The sequence below is a fragment of the Rhinopithecus roxellana genome, chromosome 8 (assembly GCF_007565055.1).
Source record: "Rhinopithecus roxellana isolate Shanxi Qingling chromosome 8, ASM756505v1, whole genome shotgun sequence".
Lineage (NCBI taxonomy): Eukaryota > Metazoa > Chordata > Mammalia > Primates > Cercopithecidae > Rhinopithecus > Rhinopithecus roxellana.
In genome coordinates, this window is record NC_044556.1 from 134,792,673 (window position 1) to 134,810,412 (window position 17,740).

The window sequence follows — 17,740 nt, forward strand, 5'->3', positions numbered from 1 at the left end:
TTTTTTTTTTAAATTAGATATTCTATCCTGTTGTGAAGTGTTTTGTGTTCTTAAATAGATTAAATTTTCTTAAAGAAAATCCTAGATATTACATTTAACAAATCTAACAAATATTTTAACAAATTTTTAATTTAAAAATTTAGTTGTATCACCATGAATTCTTTAACTTAGAATATTATTTAAAACATAAAAATCTCTCACTCTAGATTAATAAACTATGTACAATTTCTTGTATTTAATTGAAGAGTAGACTCACTTTGACAAAAAGAAAGGAGTTACAATAACAAACATTTAACCAAAACTATAACAATTAAATAAAGTTGAAACTTGAACTAATAGATCCTGTAATTTCATCTTTTTAAAAAAATGTCCTGGCCAGGCACAGTGGCTCACGCCTGTAATCCCAGCATTTCGGGAGGCCGAGGCAGGTGGATCACGAGGTCAGGAGATCGAGACCATCCTGGTCAACATGGTGAAACCCCATCTCTACTAAAAATATAAAAATTAGCTGGGCATGGTGGCAGGTGCCTGTAATCCCAGCTACTTGGGAGGCTGAGGCAGGAGAATCACTTGAACCAGGGAGTCGGAGGTTGCAGTGAGCCGAGATCGCACCACTGCACTCCAGCCTGGCAATACAGCGAGAGTCTGGTTCCAAAAAAAAAAAAAAAACAACAGTCCCAAGAGCATTTCAAACTGTTTGTTGAGAGGTAATCTTGTAAATTCAGTTTCATATGGCTTACCTGAAGAGGTGCTTGGCTATTTTTAACAAACTACATAAGCTGGTGAAAAACCTGTGATGTAGCTGACTAATGTTCAACCTATATTCCCTTTTTAACAACATACAGATATTACCTTTGAGTCTAGAGACGTCTGTGATTAAATACAAGCCTCTGTGTTTCATAACGTTTCAACTTACATCTTTTAAACACAAGAAACTTCTTGCACGATTACCATCAAGAAATAAACAATATATCCTAAACTTTTCTGATATTAAAATTATAAACTGGGCATGGTGGCCCATGCCTGTAATCCCAGCATTTTGGGAGGCCAAGGTGGGCAGATCACTTAAGGTCAGGGGATCGAGACCATCCTGGCTAACACAGTGAAACCCCGTCTCTACTAAAAATACAAAAACTAGCCGGGCGAAGTGGCGGGCACCTGTAGTCCCAGCTACGTGGGAGGCTGAGGCAGGAGAATGGCGTAAACCCGGGAGGCGCAGCTTGCAGTGAGCTGAGATCCGGCCACTGCACTCCAGCCCCGGCGACAGAGTGAGACTCTGCCTCAAAAAAAAAAATAAATAAATAAAAATAAAAATAAAAATTAGCTGGGCTTGGTGGTGTGCACCTGTATGTAGTCCCAGCTACTCAGGAGGCTTAGGAGAATTGCTTGAACCCGGGAGGCGGAGGCGGCAGTGAACCAAGATTGTCATTGCACTCCAGCCTGGGTGACACAGCAAAACTCTGTCTCAAAAAAATACATATAAATAAATAAAAATAAAATAAAATTATATCTTTAGTGTCTTTCATACTCACCCAAGAACTCTGATGTTTGTTTCAAAGACTGATACGACTACATCGTTATCTAAATTAACATCTCTTAAAACTTTTCTCACTGCATCTTCAAATTCTTTAGTTTTATTTAATACCTAGGAGAAAAAAAAAATGAAATAAAGTTCTTTTCTACCAAGTCAAGGAGAAACATTCTTAGAATGAACTATTAAAAGTCAGTCTACTTTAAAACTCTAAGTAGTGACATACACAAATAATGTTTCTAAGTATATTATAAAAATGTAATAATATCTAAAACTGAAAAAAATGAAGTATCTAATTATATAGCATCTTTATACACTTCTTTACATAGACTGAAATATTATGAGGACTTTGAAGCTACCATCATCAGACCTGTTAACTGGATTCTTAATGACCCAGGCTACGTGAGGTGAGCTCCAGTAGAATTTGGCTTCTAAGTCAAAACAAAATTAAAAACCATCCTATTCACCAGATACATTCTAAAAGTTGCTTTTATTCTCAGAAGAAAGCACTTTCTTCAAAGCATGTTCAATTGGTCCTAAACTATATATCCCCTGCTAGCTTCACTCCATGGATGCTCCGTTCACCAAGGAGGCTACACAATGTTGTGGCCACGCCCTGATTTGAATTCTGGTTGTTTCACTCACTATCTTTGCGATCCCAGGCAACTTACTTCCATTTCTGAGCTTGTTCTTTCATCTATAAAAAGAGGAAATACCTACTCTTATAGGGTTGTTTTCTTAAATAAGGTAATGTATGTAAAATGATTTTAGTAGAGTGTCTGACTTAAGTGCTTAAAATAATTACAACTATTAACCATGCAGATCTAGAATCCTGACTAAACTAAGAACTTTGTGGATTCTTGCAATGAGCAACAAAAGAGGCCCCTGTCATCACATAGGCTGCTATGATTTTTCAGTCTAAATTAACGCTGCACATGAGATGTTACCTAGAGACTAGGTGCATTAAAAGTAGTTTTCTTTTACTTAACTGTTTAATCTCTCCTTGTTTGATAATAATTTGTTGTGCTTTTTCACTTGATTTGATACTTTCAGTAAAAATTCTAATTTATAAAACATTCCATAAGAGTATCTCCCTAAATTCAGTAAAAGTAAAATTTAGGGTAAGTCCTGACTAAAACATAACATGAAGCCTGATTTTAAACTGACTCCTCTCCCTTCTCAATCTCAAAGTCCACATCAAGTCGGCAGCAATAAATGCAGGTGCATACAGTGCATCTATCATTTTTGGAATGAGACATACTGTTCCACTATCCTCACCCTCCATACACATACACATTTTAGTATCACTTTGTTAATCTAATTCTTCTCCCTAGGTTTATCTCCTGGGAATTCTTCCCTCTTGAACTCCTCTAGCTTGTAATCAGACTCTTTCATGTGTTTTCTTTAAGGCCTGAACCACCTCCCTAACTACAAAGTAACTTTTTCCCTTCTCTCCAAAATCAAAACAAACAAGAATATTAGTCCCAGTGACATTTGTTTTAAGGCAGAATAAAGTAGAAAGAGAGTTCTCTTTGTCCACAATTAGCTAGAAAATTCATTTTTACAGTTCTACTACTTAATGAGTTTCTTAAGCTCCTAGCTGATAACAAAGGATAACCTCAGGTCTAATCCTTTCAATTTTTGTTTCAATTTATTTTTTTCTACAGATTTCATGGTAATGTTGAATTTAAAGCTAAGCTTAGCTTAAAATGTTAGTGCTTGACTCCATTACAATCAACAGAAACTAGATGGCTGGAATTATGAACAGTTTTAAAGATTAAACTATGACAACAGTAATTCTACTTCACAGATTATGGTTATGACCAAAATGAAAACACTAAGGTTGTGTGTACTGTTACAAGTGACACGTCCCATTAATATTTTCAAATTACTAAATCACAAAATGAAAACATAATCACAAAGTAAAAGCAACGTAAATTAGAAATATTAATACTTGTATTGACAAAATGTACAAGATAGCATTCCTTCTAAATGTAGAAAAAACTTTCAAATTCCCTTAATTTCCTCTAATTCTTCTGTTTAAACTACAAAGAAAATGTTTAAGATAGCTATAAAAACTCAAAATGAACTTTTACATTTCAAAATGATGACATATAGTAAGTTTCTTTGCGTATTCCCACTTGAAAAGACTGAAATTTAAAGATTCTATGAAGTATCATTTTTTAAATATTTATAAGACTTTATCAAACTTTCTTCTTGACTCCTCTTGAAGACAGTTTCAACAAACGGGGCTATTTATCTGACTCGGAACCAAAAATCAGAAAGAAATAGTATCTCAGAATCTCTGAGTTAACAGAGACCAATATCCATTCTGGCCCCTTCTGAGGTAAAAACAGGGGCCCAGAGAAGTTAAACAATTTGGTCAAGGTCATAAATAAAAATATTACATGATCACTTCTTGTTACTTCCTGCCACAAGAAGACAGAACTCAGGTCACACCACAGCTGCATAATACAAAGGTGGTCTGCTGAACACCATTAGGAAGTTTACTAGCAATGCAGACTCTTGGGTTCCATGTTGGATCCACCGGACCAGAATCTGCATATTATCAAGATTCCTTAGGCAGCCTGTAGTACACTGAAGTTTACAAAGCACTGCATCATTGTACTGTGCTTTAAAAAATTAGCATACGTCAGAATCACCCAGAAGCTTGTTTAAAAACAGACAGCTAGGTCTCACTCTCAATGTTTCTGGTTCAGTATTTCTGGGATAAGACTGGAGAATCTGTATTTCCAACAAGTTCCCAGGAAATGCTGATGCTGCTGGACTGGGGACCCTATTTGGAGAACCAATGCCAAAATACATAAATGGCATAAAATGAAGGATATATCATTTACAAGAACTAATGGCTGCCAGATGGATTTGTAAACACAGGAAAGTTATAGAGCCTGGAACGACTTTTTCTCCCCCCTCCTTTTTTTTTGAGAAAGGGTCTTGCTCTGTTGCCCAGGCTGTAGTACAGTGGTGCAATCATGGCTCACTGTGGCCTCAACCTCCTGGGCTCAAGCAGTCCTCCCACTTCAGCCTCCCAAGTAGCTGGGACCACAGGTGCACACCCCTACACTTGGCTCTCCTTCATTTCTGATAATATTTTTTAAAACACACATGATATCTAAGGTCCATATTCATGAAAATCAACTAAGCACTATGAGAGAAATAATGGGGGAACCTGTTATAGATAAAGCCAAGATTACAGAATGAGAAACAAATTTAAATGCACCTATGATTTTTTCCAGTACGCAGCTCTGCTCTTCATTTCCTCCCCAATAACAAAATAGACCTAATGTGCATAAGCCAGCTATAGTTACGAATAAATAACACCACTTAGATTTTCCCAAAGTGGTGATCTGCCTTCCAGGATATTTTGTATATATTTTCTCTTCCCCTATTATATGCGGAAAACCGTAGACCAATAAACCAAAAGCAAGGCACACAGTATTTTCTCTTTCTCATAGTTACTGTAATATAGTTTGCATATTCCATTAATCTCTGAAAAATGAAGCTGTGACTTTCAAACCCTGACTAGCTAAAAAGATCTAAACCACCGTGATTTTTCTTAACCATAACTGCATTTTTGAACAAAAGAGCTTTTGAAGGGATGCCCAGCCCCACTCCAAAACAACTGAATCAGAATAACTTAGGAGGGGCAATTTTTTTTTAAATCACAAGTGATCCTCCTAAGCTGCTTTTAGAGTTGAGAATTTTTGTTCTAAAAAAAAGAAAAAAATACTCCAGTGAAAGAAGAATGCAGAAACAACATTGAGAAGAAAAGCCTAGTTCCAAAAAATTTCTGACAACCCAAAGGTTTTTTGTTTTGTTTTTTAAAGACTAATCACCACTTGGGACTTGGGACATTAACTGGAAGTTGGGAATTATGCCTTAAGGAAAATTCTCACAAAAGCCTACTTTTATACCATAATGATCTAAGAGTTAAACACTAAAAAGATACTGTATTTAGAAATCATGACACCTGTAACTCAATCTTTCCCCTCTGTCATCACAAACAGTCCTGAACCAGAAATAAATTTCTGTACTGTATGAGGTTGAAAAGGAGTACCAAGAAGTGATCAGCTGGTGCTAAAAATCACTGCTGAGAAAAATTAATTTTTTGCTTATGAACACAGCATATACAGATTCTAATTTAACAATTTTGGTATCATTGTGGCATGTCATTTTGGAACAACATCAATAGTATTTTCTAAAGTTACTTTTTTCCAATAGCTTCAACCTCCTTGTCCAAAGAGGGGAAAAAAGGACCTTCCTAATTAAGATGCCATTACATAAGCTGACATTCCCATAAATTATTTGGGTATCTCCATTATATTACATAATTCCATTTGACATCATCAACTCAACAGTGTAAAAGATTTATTTAGAAACAAAGATCAGAACATCTTTAATTCTGAAGGCTCCTATTTCATACTTACTGTGTTATGATCACATTCATAATACTTAAGTGTGCACATCATGAAATTAATAAAATAAATCCAAGAAGAGTCAAACCTACCACAAGAGTGTCCAAAGAATCAATCAGTGTCAGAGAAAATCTAAGAAACAAGTGTAACAAGATATAAAACATTAGAATTCTAAATAGTTTATGAATGTACAAGTAGACTTATCTACATTCTATTGACTGGTAGTTTCTATAAATTAGTACTTTCATGTATCTACAGTACAATGTAACCTATAAAGCCCTGAAAAAAACTGAAAAGCCTTAATATTTATGTTCAATGAATCTATGCATCTTCAAGACGCATAGAAACATTCATTAGCTCTGAAAACAAATGAAAATATTAAAACATCAACAGTCTGATGTGCTAATGACTTTATAAATATTTTAAAAGTTACATATATTTTAAGTTATATGCAGCTTAATAACTAACTTTTCTCTGATCCAAGATGTAAACTGATTAATCTTTTATAAATGATAAAATGATAACAGAAGGGAATAAAGAAGCATAATGTAATACATAAAACAGTCTTTAAAATTTAGCCAATCCCTAGAAATATTATACGTAAACTGCCTCTAAAAGTCTAAGACTTGGGAACTTTGAGATGCCATGCCATGCCCCGTGTTAACTAATACTCACTTTCCCAAGGCATCATCGACGTCACCGCGACTTGGCTCTTGGCCTCTAACTCGACCTCTACAGGTTAAAGGCATGAGTTCATCAGCAGGGTAAGCATGTTCCTGCAAGGAAAGTTTTAGTAAGTCACTAAGGAAAATAAGAGAAAGCACACATCATTTTAAGAACATAACTTCTTCATAGTTAAAAAATAAAATAAGTTAGTCAAAAGTTGTATTAAATTTACACCCTGTGGAATCTTTTCAAAAATCTTTACTTAGAAATGTAATACACGCTTGGAAAAAAGTCAAACAATAGCAAAAAAATTTCTTTAAAAAACTGATAATCTGCTTCCCCTCCCCTCCCCAATCTCACTTCCTAGAGGTAACTACTGATAAGATTGGCATTTATCCTTCCAGATTTATCTCAAATACATACACATATATTATTCTAAAATTTTATTTACGAACAGGTGTTCATGCCATATGCACCTATTGCTCTAAAATTTGTTTACTTAAATCATGGAGTTTTCTTCCCATGTTATTAGAATGTTACAGATGTACTCTATTCTAACAACTACAAACTGATAACATTAGCTAAGAGTTAATGAGTACTTATATTCTAAGCACCATTCTATCTATATATTTTAGTTAATTTAATTGTCACAATGCTCTGAAGTAGATTCAATTATCTCCAATTCATGGATGAGAAAACTGAGGCCCAGAGAAGTTAAGTAAGTCTAGATCACACATCCAGTAAATGATCCAGAATTCAAAGCCAGGTACCCTGACTCCAGAGTCTATCCCCTTAGCAGTGCTCACTCCTCAAAGTATCCCTCTATTGATGAACATGGAGGTTGATTTCAATTTTTCACTATATAAACAGTGCTGCAATAAACACTTATGTGCATGTATCTTTTGAACATATGCCAGTATTTCTATGTATTAGATACCTAAAAATAGACCCATTAGGGTCAAAGGTATGTATAACTAATTTTTGGTAAACGCTACAAATTGAGGACACCAATCTACACTCAATTACATTCTCACTAACATAGGAAATGATCAATAGTTCACATTTTGCCAATCTCCTAGGTAAAAGATGGTATCTAAAGTTTCATTACTAATAAAGATAAACATCTTTTTGTATTATCCATTGCTATTTCTTTTTTGAAATGTCTGTCTTTTGCCCATCTTTCTACTGGTTGCTTTTTCTGGCCAAAAGAGACTCTCATACATTATGTTTGTTACATACAGTAAATATTTTTCTCTTTTGTTTGGCTTTTGACTTTATCTTGCTTTTACCTTACGGTTTCTGGCTTTCAAGCATGCTTTAAAAGGATACCCTGAGCCTCTGAAAACAGCACTCATATAATTTTTTTTGTATTGATATTGACTCCATCTGGAATCTATTTTCATTTATAATATGAAATAGGAATGTAACTGTATTTGCTCCCCCAAAATAGATAATTTTCTAAATACTACATTTAAAACCATCCATCCTTTCTCCAACGGCTTGAAATACTGGGTTCACTAGTTCTAAACTTTTCACAAACACATGTTTCTGTAGTATTTATTCATTCTACAGACCTATTTGCCTATTCTTACTCCAAAACCATGATTTTATCATTAAAATAATTAAAATTAAAATCAATAATTTAAATAATTATAAAAATTAAAATTAAATTTTAATTATCATTAAAATCAATAAACCATTATTTTATTATATGAAAATTATTTTATTAAGTTTACCCTTCTGGAGAACTTTGAAATTTCCTTAAATTCTACTGAAATTTTAATTGGAAGAGCCGAATTTGGGGACAATTGGTATCTTTACCAATTGAGTCTTCCTTTCTCAGAATACAGTAGGTCACTGTATTAATTCAGGTATTCTTTTATGAATTCAGTTTCATCCTATAGGCTGCACATATTTCTTAATATTATTAATAGGTACTTTATAGTTTGCATTACTGGGATTTTTGTTATTTTAAGAATGACCATGACAGATCATTTCTGGTGTAGATGGTAATGAAGTACATGGAGGAATCTTCCTTCCTTACCACTACAAACACAATGAAATGCTAAATCAATGCTATAAATTATTTTTTAATACACAGTTGAGCTTAAGAAATTTTCAAGTACCAAAATTAAATGGTGGAGTATAGAAGATAAAGCTGCACTGACCACAACATGGGTATTAGAGATAAAGACAGATTTTAGTGGGAGTTACGTTAATGCCCAAAGAGCACAGGAGTTGATGCTGGTGGCCCTGCATACATGGTCACGAGCCAGAGCTAGGCTCTTTTAAGTTGGGTGGTTGCTTTTGCGAAACTGGACTAGAACATTTCTACCTACTTGCCACGGGTCTTAACAGAAAAGAATAAAAACAATAAAGACCTGTTGATCTTTATATTTCCTTCACCAAGGGACAGCTTCTGAAAGATTCCTCTAAAATTAATAAAATATAATTACGAGAAATATAATATAGTTAGAATCATTGTGTTAAGTACATGTTTCAACTTTAGGTAATACTAACTCCCTGCGCCAAGAATAATAGGATTAACACACTCATAATTCTCCCCCTCAATATAGGATTTTTGTCAGTTATGTTATTAGAGGCAGTCTCACTTTGTATGATCTCACTATGCACAAGTTTCAATTACTACAATTTCGTTACACACCCAACAACATGGTTCAAATTTCAGTTATCATGATATATTAACTGTAATTACATAAAACAAACTTTGATGCTAGCTCTTTAGTTCACAAATCACTACGTAAATAACATGCTCATGATGATCGGTAATCAATCACATTACTTCTTTCAAAGTCTGTCAAGTGAATGATCACTCTGTTTACTCAGTACACACAGAGATGAGTGTATGTTGCCTCCCTGTCACCCCGTGATAATCCTATGTAACAGTTTACAAAACTGAAAAATCAAAGGGGAATTAGCCAACAAAGATAAGAGTCAGGCAAAAAAATAAAAAGTGACAATGCAAAGTGAAATTTGAATTGAACATAAATGAAGTTATCAACAAATTTTAGCTGACCATGGGAATGTCGTCACTTTCTCCATTCAAGAGACTATAGATAAGCAGCCACAGAAACGTAATAAAGGCCAGGTTATTGACACACATTAAGTGGTTGTGACATAAAGGTTGAAGATGACACATAACATGTTATGCCCACAAAAAACTTCCCATTGAAGAACTCCTCAGAGATATTTCATGACACTGAAAGAGCAAAGGACAAAATATTTAAAGCTGATCCAAATTTAGAAAGGAGTATGCCAATTCACCAAGTACAGAAAAGATACCTGCTCCATATCTGAAGTTATACAGTGAGAAGGCAGAAAGGTAAGCACTGTTTAAACTACTCATAATTAAGAGTTTTTTGTTAAAAAAATAATTAATAAGGCCGGGTGCAGTGACTCATCCCCGTAATCCCAACACTTTGGGAGGCCAAGGTGGGTAAGCCACCTAAGTCAAGAGTTCAAGACTACCTGGCCAACATGGTGAAACCCCATCTCTACTAAAAATACAAAAAATTAGCTGGGTGTTGTGGCAGGCATCTGTAATCCCAGCTACTCGGGAGGCTGAGGCAGGAGAATCACTTGAACCCGGAAGGCAGAGGCTGCAGTGAGCCGAGATCTCGCCATTGCACTCCAGCCTGGGCAACAAGAGACTCCGTCTCAGAAAAAATAAATAAATAAAAAATAAAATGAAAGCACTTTAAATTTCAATGTTTCTAATATTTTTAATTACCATATGGTAATAATAGTTTTGCTATTTTTTCATTTCTCTTATATTTATAACCATTAGAAAGAAAAGTTTTGATGTTTTAACAAAGACTTTGAAGGTTTATAACATCTACATTCTGGTCTGAAACCGTAATTCCCCAAGTTGGTAGCGTGACAATTCAAGTGGAGTTGACGCACAGCATTTTTCTAAGGCTCCTCCAATTTCTTTTTTATTTTGTTCATCTCTTGATTGCCTGATGTACTCAGGTATTTCATTATTTATTTGTTTTAAAATAAGAGTATCATGGGTATTGCAGTTCTCTGATATTCCTGGGTTAGGCTGTCTTTTGCCTTATTTGAAAAACAATTTGAATGGTTATAAAATGGTTGGACCATTTTTTTTCCTTCAGAAGTTTGAAGATACAGTTCTATACTCTTCTTGCATTTGCTGGGTGTTGCTATGGCAAAGTTTCCAAGACTACAGTGATCTTTTTGTATCTTGTATATGACTTGTTTTTATTATGCGAATGCCCATATGATTCTTAATTCGTGAAATTCAGCAAAAATACTCCTGATTCCATGTCCAACTCTCTCCTACTGCCTCTCAGTCAACTTATTTAGATTCCAAACTCATAGCAAATTAGCAGCAGAACTACAGACTAGTGGCCAGGAACACTAAACACACAGTAAAGGGAAAGAAAAAATACACACAGAAAGTGGGGGGGCGGGGAACCAAACTTTTAAAGCAGACTAAAGAATACTTTGCATTGCAGATGGCAAGCTTTCAGATATTTAGAAAATTGAGTGCTCTGTAATGATCCATTCCTGAGTAGAGGATTCTAGGCAACACATGTTTTGATATCATCAGAATCCACATACAGCTACTAAATTCTGAGTTCAATATCATGTAATTTTAACATTATATATAATTTCTCAGCATAAATTCCTAATTACTTTTTTTTTTTTTTTTTTTGAAACGGAGTCTCACTCTTTCACCCAGGTTAGAGTGTGGTGGTGCAATCTCAGCTCACTGCAACCTCTGCCTCCTGGGTTCAACAATTCTCCTGCCTCAGCCTCAAGAGTAGCTGGGATTACAGGTGTGTGCCACCACACCTGGCTAATTTTGTCTTTTTGAAGAGATGGGGCTTCACCATGTTGGCCAGGCTGGTTTTGAACTCCTGACCTCAGGTGATCCACCTGCCTTGGCCTCCCAAAGTGTTGGGATTACAGACATGAGCCACCACGCCCAGCTCCCAATTACTTTTACATGTGTCTTTTCACGTGTCAGACTCCTGACTACTCTTTTATGTGTCAATTCCAACAGAACTGATTTCCCAGAATGTACATTTTTATTGCTTTATAGTTTTATATTTAACACATATAAACAACAGTTAGAAGAAATACAAAAATTTCTTAAAAGTTCCTAATGTATTTTGAAAGAATCTTTGTAAAACATCACTCAAATGTTAATTAGGTTGTAAATAGTTCCTTACTATTTTAAACACTGCGTAGAAAACTTCATACTGCTGTTTTTTAGTGTTTTGTAACAGACACACACACAGTCTGAAATTAATATAAATACAAACTCTAAATTAAATATGAAGTTCAATTCCTGAAATTAGATAATAAAAATATTAATAGCAACTGCAACCCAGAATAATCAAATAAGGGAGTTTCAAACCAGGTGTAAAAATACTTTGTCTCTTTGTTTCAAGATTAAGAATAAAAATACAACCACACCTTTTTCTTTGGGTTAACCACAAAGCAAACTACAGACAGTTTGCACAAATTCAGAGCAATGCATACGTGGCAAATTAACAGCTTCAAATGTCCTGGCTTTTTGAGGCACAGTAATACCTCCTCTCTCTTCACAGTTTATTGTTGAGGGACAAGTAATTCATATTGATATGACTCAGAGCCATGAGAAACATTTAATAATTATCACTCAGAAATAAAACTCAGATGATAAAAGAGTCCTATATAAATTAAGTAGAACATGTGCCTAGCTGAAAGCAAAGAGCAAACATAAAATAAAATAAAACAAATCATAACAGACCCTCCATATCAGACTCTAAATTTACTAGGGCTTTGAGGTAACAGACTTCTTTCTGCTCTAAAACACTCAAGTCAAAGCAGCATCAAAAATTGACTCTTTGCTCCTAGATCTGGTAACTTCAGCAATTTTAAAAAAGAACAACAAGGGGGCGGAGCAAGATGGCCGAATAGGAACAGCTCCAGTCTCCAACTCCCAGCGCCAGCGACACAGAAGACTGGTGATTTCTGCATTTTCAACTGAGGTACTGGGGTCATCTCACTGGGGAGTGCCGGACAATTGGTGCTGGTCAGCTGCTGCAGCCCGACCAGCGAGAGCTGAAGCAGGGCGAGGCATTGCCTCACCTGGGAAGCGCAAGGGGGAAGGGAATCCCTTTTCCTAGCCAGGGGAACTGAGACACACAACACCTGGAAAATCAGGTAATTCCCACCCCAATACTGCGCTTTAAGCAAACGGGCACACCAGGAGATTATACCCACACCTGGCCGGGAGGGTCCCACCCCCACGGAGCCTCCCTCATTGCTAGCACAGCAGTCTGTGATCTAACCGAAAAGGCAGCAGCGAGGCTGGGGGAGGGGCGCCCGCCATTGCTGAGGCTTAAGTAGGTAAACAAAGCCGCTGGGAAGCTCAAACTGGGTAGAACTCACAGCAGCTCAAGGAAACCTACCTGTCTCTGTAGACTCCACCTCTGGGGACAGGGCACAGCTAAACAACAAAAGAGGAAGCAGCAGAGGCCTGTACAGACGCGAACGACTCTGTCTGACAGCTTTGAAGAGAGCAGTGGATCTCCCAACACGGAGGTTGAGATCTGAGAACAGACAGACTACCTGCTCAAGTGGGTCCCTGACCCCTGAGTAGCCTAACTGGGAGACATCCCCCACTAGGGGCAGTCTGACACCCCACACCTCACAGGGTGGAGTACACCCCTGAGAGGAAGCTTCCAAAGTAAGAATCAGACAGGTACACTTGCTGTTCAGCAATATTCTATCTTCTGCAACCTCTGCTGCTGATACCCAGGCAACCAGGGTCTGGAGTGGACCTCAAGCAATCTCCAACACACCTACAGCTGAGGGTCCTGACTATTAGAAGGAAAACTATCAAACAGGAAGAACACCTATACCAAAACCCCATCAGTACGTCACCATCATCAATGACCAGAGGCAGATAAAACCATGAAGATGGGGAAGAAGCAGGGCAGAAAAGCTGGAAATTCAAGAAATAAGAGCGCATCTCCCCCTGCAAAGGAGCGCAGCTCATCGCCAGCAATGGATCAAAGCTGGTCAGAGAATGACTTTGACGAGATGAGAGAAGAAGGCTTCAGTCCATCAAACTTCTCAGAGCTAAAGGAGGAATTATGTACTCAGCGCAAAGAAACTAAAAATCTTGAAAAAAGAGTGGAAGAATTGATAGCTAGAATAATTAATGCAGAGAAGGTCATAAATGAAATGACAGAGATGAAAACCATGACACAATAAATACGTGACAAATCCACAAGCTTCAGTAACCGACTTGATCAACTGGAAGAAAGAGTATCAGCGATTGAGGATCAAATGAATGAAATGAAGCGAGAAGAGAAACCAAAAGAAAAAAGAAGAAAAAGAAATGAACAAAGCCTGCAAGAAGTATGGGATTATGTAAAAAGACCAAATCTACGTCTGATTGGGATGCCTGAAAGTGAGGGGGAAAATGGAACCAAGTTGGAAAACACTCTTCAGGATATCATCCAGGACAACTTCCCCAACCTAGTAGGGCAGGCCAACATTCAAATTCAGGAAATACAGAGAACACCATAAAGATAATCCTCGAGAAGAGCAACTCCAAGACACATAATTGCCAGATTCACCAAAGTTGAAATGAAGGAAAAAATCTTAAGGGGAGCCAGAGAGAAAGGTCGGGTTACCCACAAAGGGAAGCCCCTCAGACTAACAGCAGACCTCTCGGCAGAAACTCTACAAGCCAGAAGAGAGTGGGGGCCAATATTCAACGTTCTTAAAGAAAAGTATTTTAAACCCAGAATTTCATATCCAGCCAAACTAAGTTTCATAAGTGAAGGAGAAATAAAATCCTTTACAGATAAGCAAATGCTTAGAGATTTTGTCACCACCAGGCCTGCCTTACAAGAGACCCTGAAGGAAGCACTAAACATGGAAAGGAACAACCGCTACCAGCCATTGCAAAAACATGCCAAAATGTAAAGACCATCAAGGCTAGAAAGAAACTGCATCAACTAACGAGCAAAATAACCAGTTAATATCATAATGGCAGGATCAAGTTCGCACATAACCATATTAACCTTAAATGTTAATGGACTAAATGCTCCAATTAAAAGACACAGACTGGCAAACTGGATAAAGAGTCAAGACCCATCAGTCTGCTGTATTCAGGAGACCCATCTCACATGCAGAGACATACATAGGCTCAAAATAAAGGGATGGAGGAAGATCTACCAAGCAAATGGAGAACAAAAAAAAGCAGGGGTTGCAATCCTAGTCTCTGATAAATTAGACTTTAAACCATCAAAGATCAAAAGAGACAAAGAAGGCCATTACATAATGGTAAAGGGATCAATTCAACAGGAAGAGCTAACTATCCTAAATATATATGCACCCAATACAGGAGCACCCAGATTCATAAAGCAAGTCCTTAGAGACTTACAAAGAGACTTAGACTCCCATACAATAATAATGGGAGACTTCAACACTCCACTGTCAACATTAGACAGATCAACGAGACAGAAAGTTAACAAGGATATCCAGGAATTGAACTCATCTCTGCACCAAGCAGACCTAATAGACCTCTATAGAACTCTCCACCCCAAATCAACAGAATATACATTCTTCTCAGCACCACATCGCACTTATTCCAAAATTGACCACATAATTGGAAGTAAAGCACTCCTTAGCAAATGTAAAAGAACAGAAATTATAACAAACTGTCTCTCAGACCACAGTGCAATCAAACTAGAACTCAGGAATAAGAAACTCAATCAAAACCGCTCAACTACATGGAAACTGAACAACCTGCTCCTGAATGACTACTGGGTACATAACGGAATGAAGGCAGAAATAAAGATGTTCTTTGAAACCAATGAGAACAAAGATGCAACATACCAGAATCTCTGGGACACATTTAAAGCAGTGTGTAGAGGGAAATTTATAGCACTAAATGCCCACAAGAGAAAGCTGGAAAGATCTAAAATTGACACTCTAACATCACAATTAAAAGAACTGGAGAAGCAAGAGCAAACACATTCAAAAGCTAGCAGAAGGTAAGAAATAACTAAGATCAGAGCAGAACTGAAGGAGATAGAGACACAAAAAACCCTCCAAAAAATTGATGAATCCAGGAGTTGGTTTTTTGAAAAGATCAACAAAATTGACAGACCGCTAACAAGACTAATAAAGAAGAAAAGAGAGAAGAATCAAATAGACGCAATAAAAAATGATAAAGGGGATATCACCACCGACCCCACAGAAATACAAACTACCATCAGAGAATACTATAAACACCTCTACACAAATCAACTAGAAAATCTAGAAGAAATGGATAATTTCCTGGACACTTACACTCTCCCAAGACTAAACCAGGAAGAAGTTGAATCCCTGAATAGACCAATAGCAGGCTCTGAAATTCAGGCAATAATTAATAGCTTACCCACCAAAAAAAGTCCAGGACCAGATGGATTCACAGCTGAATTCTACCAGAGGTACAAGGAGGAGCTGGTACCATTCCTTCTGAAACTATTCCAATCAATAGAAAAAGAGGGAATCCTCCCTAACTCATTTTATGAGGCCAACATCATCCTGATACCAAAGCCTGGCAGAGACACAACAAAAAAAGAAAATTTTAGACCAATATCCCTGATGAACATCGATGCAAAAATCCTCAATAAAATACGGGCAAACCGGATTCAGCAGCACATCAAAAAGCTTATCCACCATGATCAAGTGGGCTTCATCCCTGGGATGCAAGGCTGGTTCAACATTCGCAAATCAATAAACGTAATCCAGCATATAAACAGAACCAAAAACAAGAACCACATGATTATCTCAATAGATGCAGAAAAAAGGCTTTTGACAAAATTCAACAGCCCTTCATGCTAAAAACGCTCAATAAATTCGGTATTGATGGAACATACCTCAAAATAATAAGAGCTATTTATGACAAACCCACAGCTAATATCATACTGAATGGGCAAAAACTGGAAAAATTCCCTTTGAAAACTGGCACAAGACAGGGATGCCCTCTCTCACCACTCCTATTCAACATAGTGTTGGAAGTTCTGGCTAGGGCAATCAGGCAAGAGAAAGAAATCAAGGGTATCCAGTTAGGAAAAGAAGAAGTCAAATTGTCCCTGTTTGCGGATGACATGATTGTATATTTAGAAAACCCCATTGTCTCAGCCCAAAATCTCCTTAAGCTGATAAGCAACTTCAGCAAAGTCTCAGGATACAAAATTAATGTGCAAAAATCACAAGCATTCTTATACACCAGTAACAGACAAACAGAGAGCCAAATCAGGAATGAACTTCCATTCACAATTGCTTCAAAGAGAATAAAATACCTAGGAATCCAACTTACAAGGGATGTCAAGGACCTCTTCAAGGAGAACTACAAACCACTGCTCAGTGAAATCAAAGAGGACACAAACAAATGGAAGAACATACCATGCTCATGGATAGGAAGAATCAATATCGTGAAAATGGCCATACTGCCCAAGGTTATTTATAGATTCAATGCCATCCCCATCAAGCTACCAATGAGTTTCTTCACAGAATTGGAAAAAACGGCTTTAAAGTTCATATGGAACCAAAAAAGAGCCCGCATTGCCAAGACAATCCTAAGTCATAAGAACAAAGCTGGAGGCATCATGCTACCTGACTTCAAACTATACTACAAGGCTACAGTAACCAAAACAGCATGGTACTGGTACCAAAACAGAGATATAGACCAATGGAACAGAACAGAGTCCTCAGAAATAATACCACACATCTACAGCTATCTGATCTGTGACAAACCTGAGAGAAACAAGAAATGGGGAAAGGATTCCCTATTTAATAAATGGTGCTGGGAAAATTGGCTAGCCATAAGTAGAAAGCTGAAACTGGATCCTTTCCTTACTCCTTATAGGAAAATTAATTCAAGATGGATTAGAGACTTAAATGTTAGACCTAATACCATAAAAACCCTAGAAGAAAACCTAGGTAGTACCATTCAGGACATAGGCATGGGCAAGGACTTCATGTCTAAAACACCAAAAGCAATGGCAGCAAAAGCCAAAATTGACAAATGGGATCTCATTAAACTAAAGAGCTTCTGCACAGCAAA

At 36.9% G+C, this 17,740-nt stretch overlaps 1 protein-coding gene across 10 annotated transcripts in view; it reads right to left on the reverse strand.

Annotated features, from left to right (window-relative positions):
- EDEM3 (ER degradation enhancing alpha-mannosidase like protein 3) overlaps positions 1-17,740 on the reverse strand; it is a 74,405-nt gene that overhangs the window by 44,355 nt on the left and 12,310 nt on the right. For all 10 annotated transcript variants that reach the window (XM_010368954.2, XM_030935928.1, XM_030935932.1 and 7 more), the window contains 3 exons: positions 6,643-6,743; positions 6,060-6,099; positions 1,533-1,645 (listed from right to left, as the gene is read on the reverse strand). In XM_010368954.2, the coding sequence (XP_010367256.1) occupies positions 1,533-1,645; positions 6,060-6,099; positions 6,643-6,743 (254 nt within the window). The remainder of the gene's footprint in view (positions 1-1,532; positions 1,646-6,059; positions 6,100-6,642; positions 6,744-17,740) is intronic.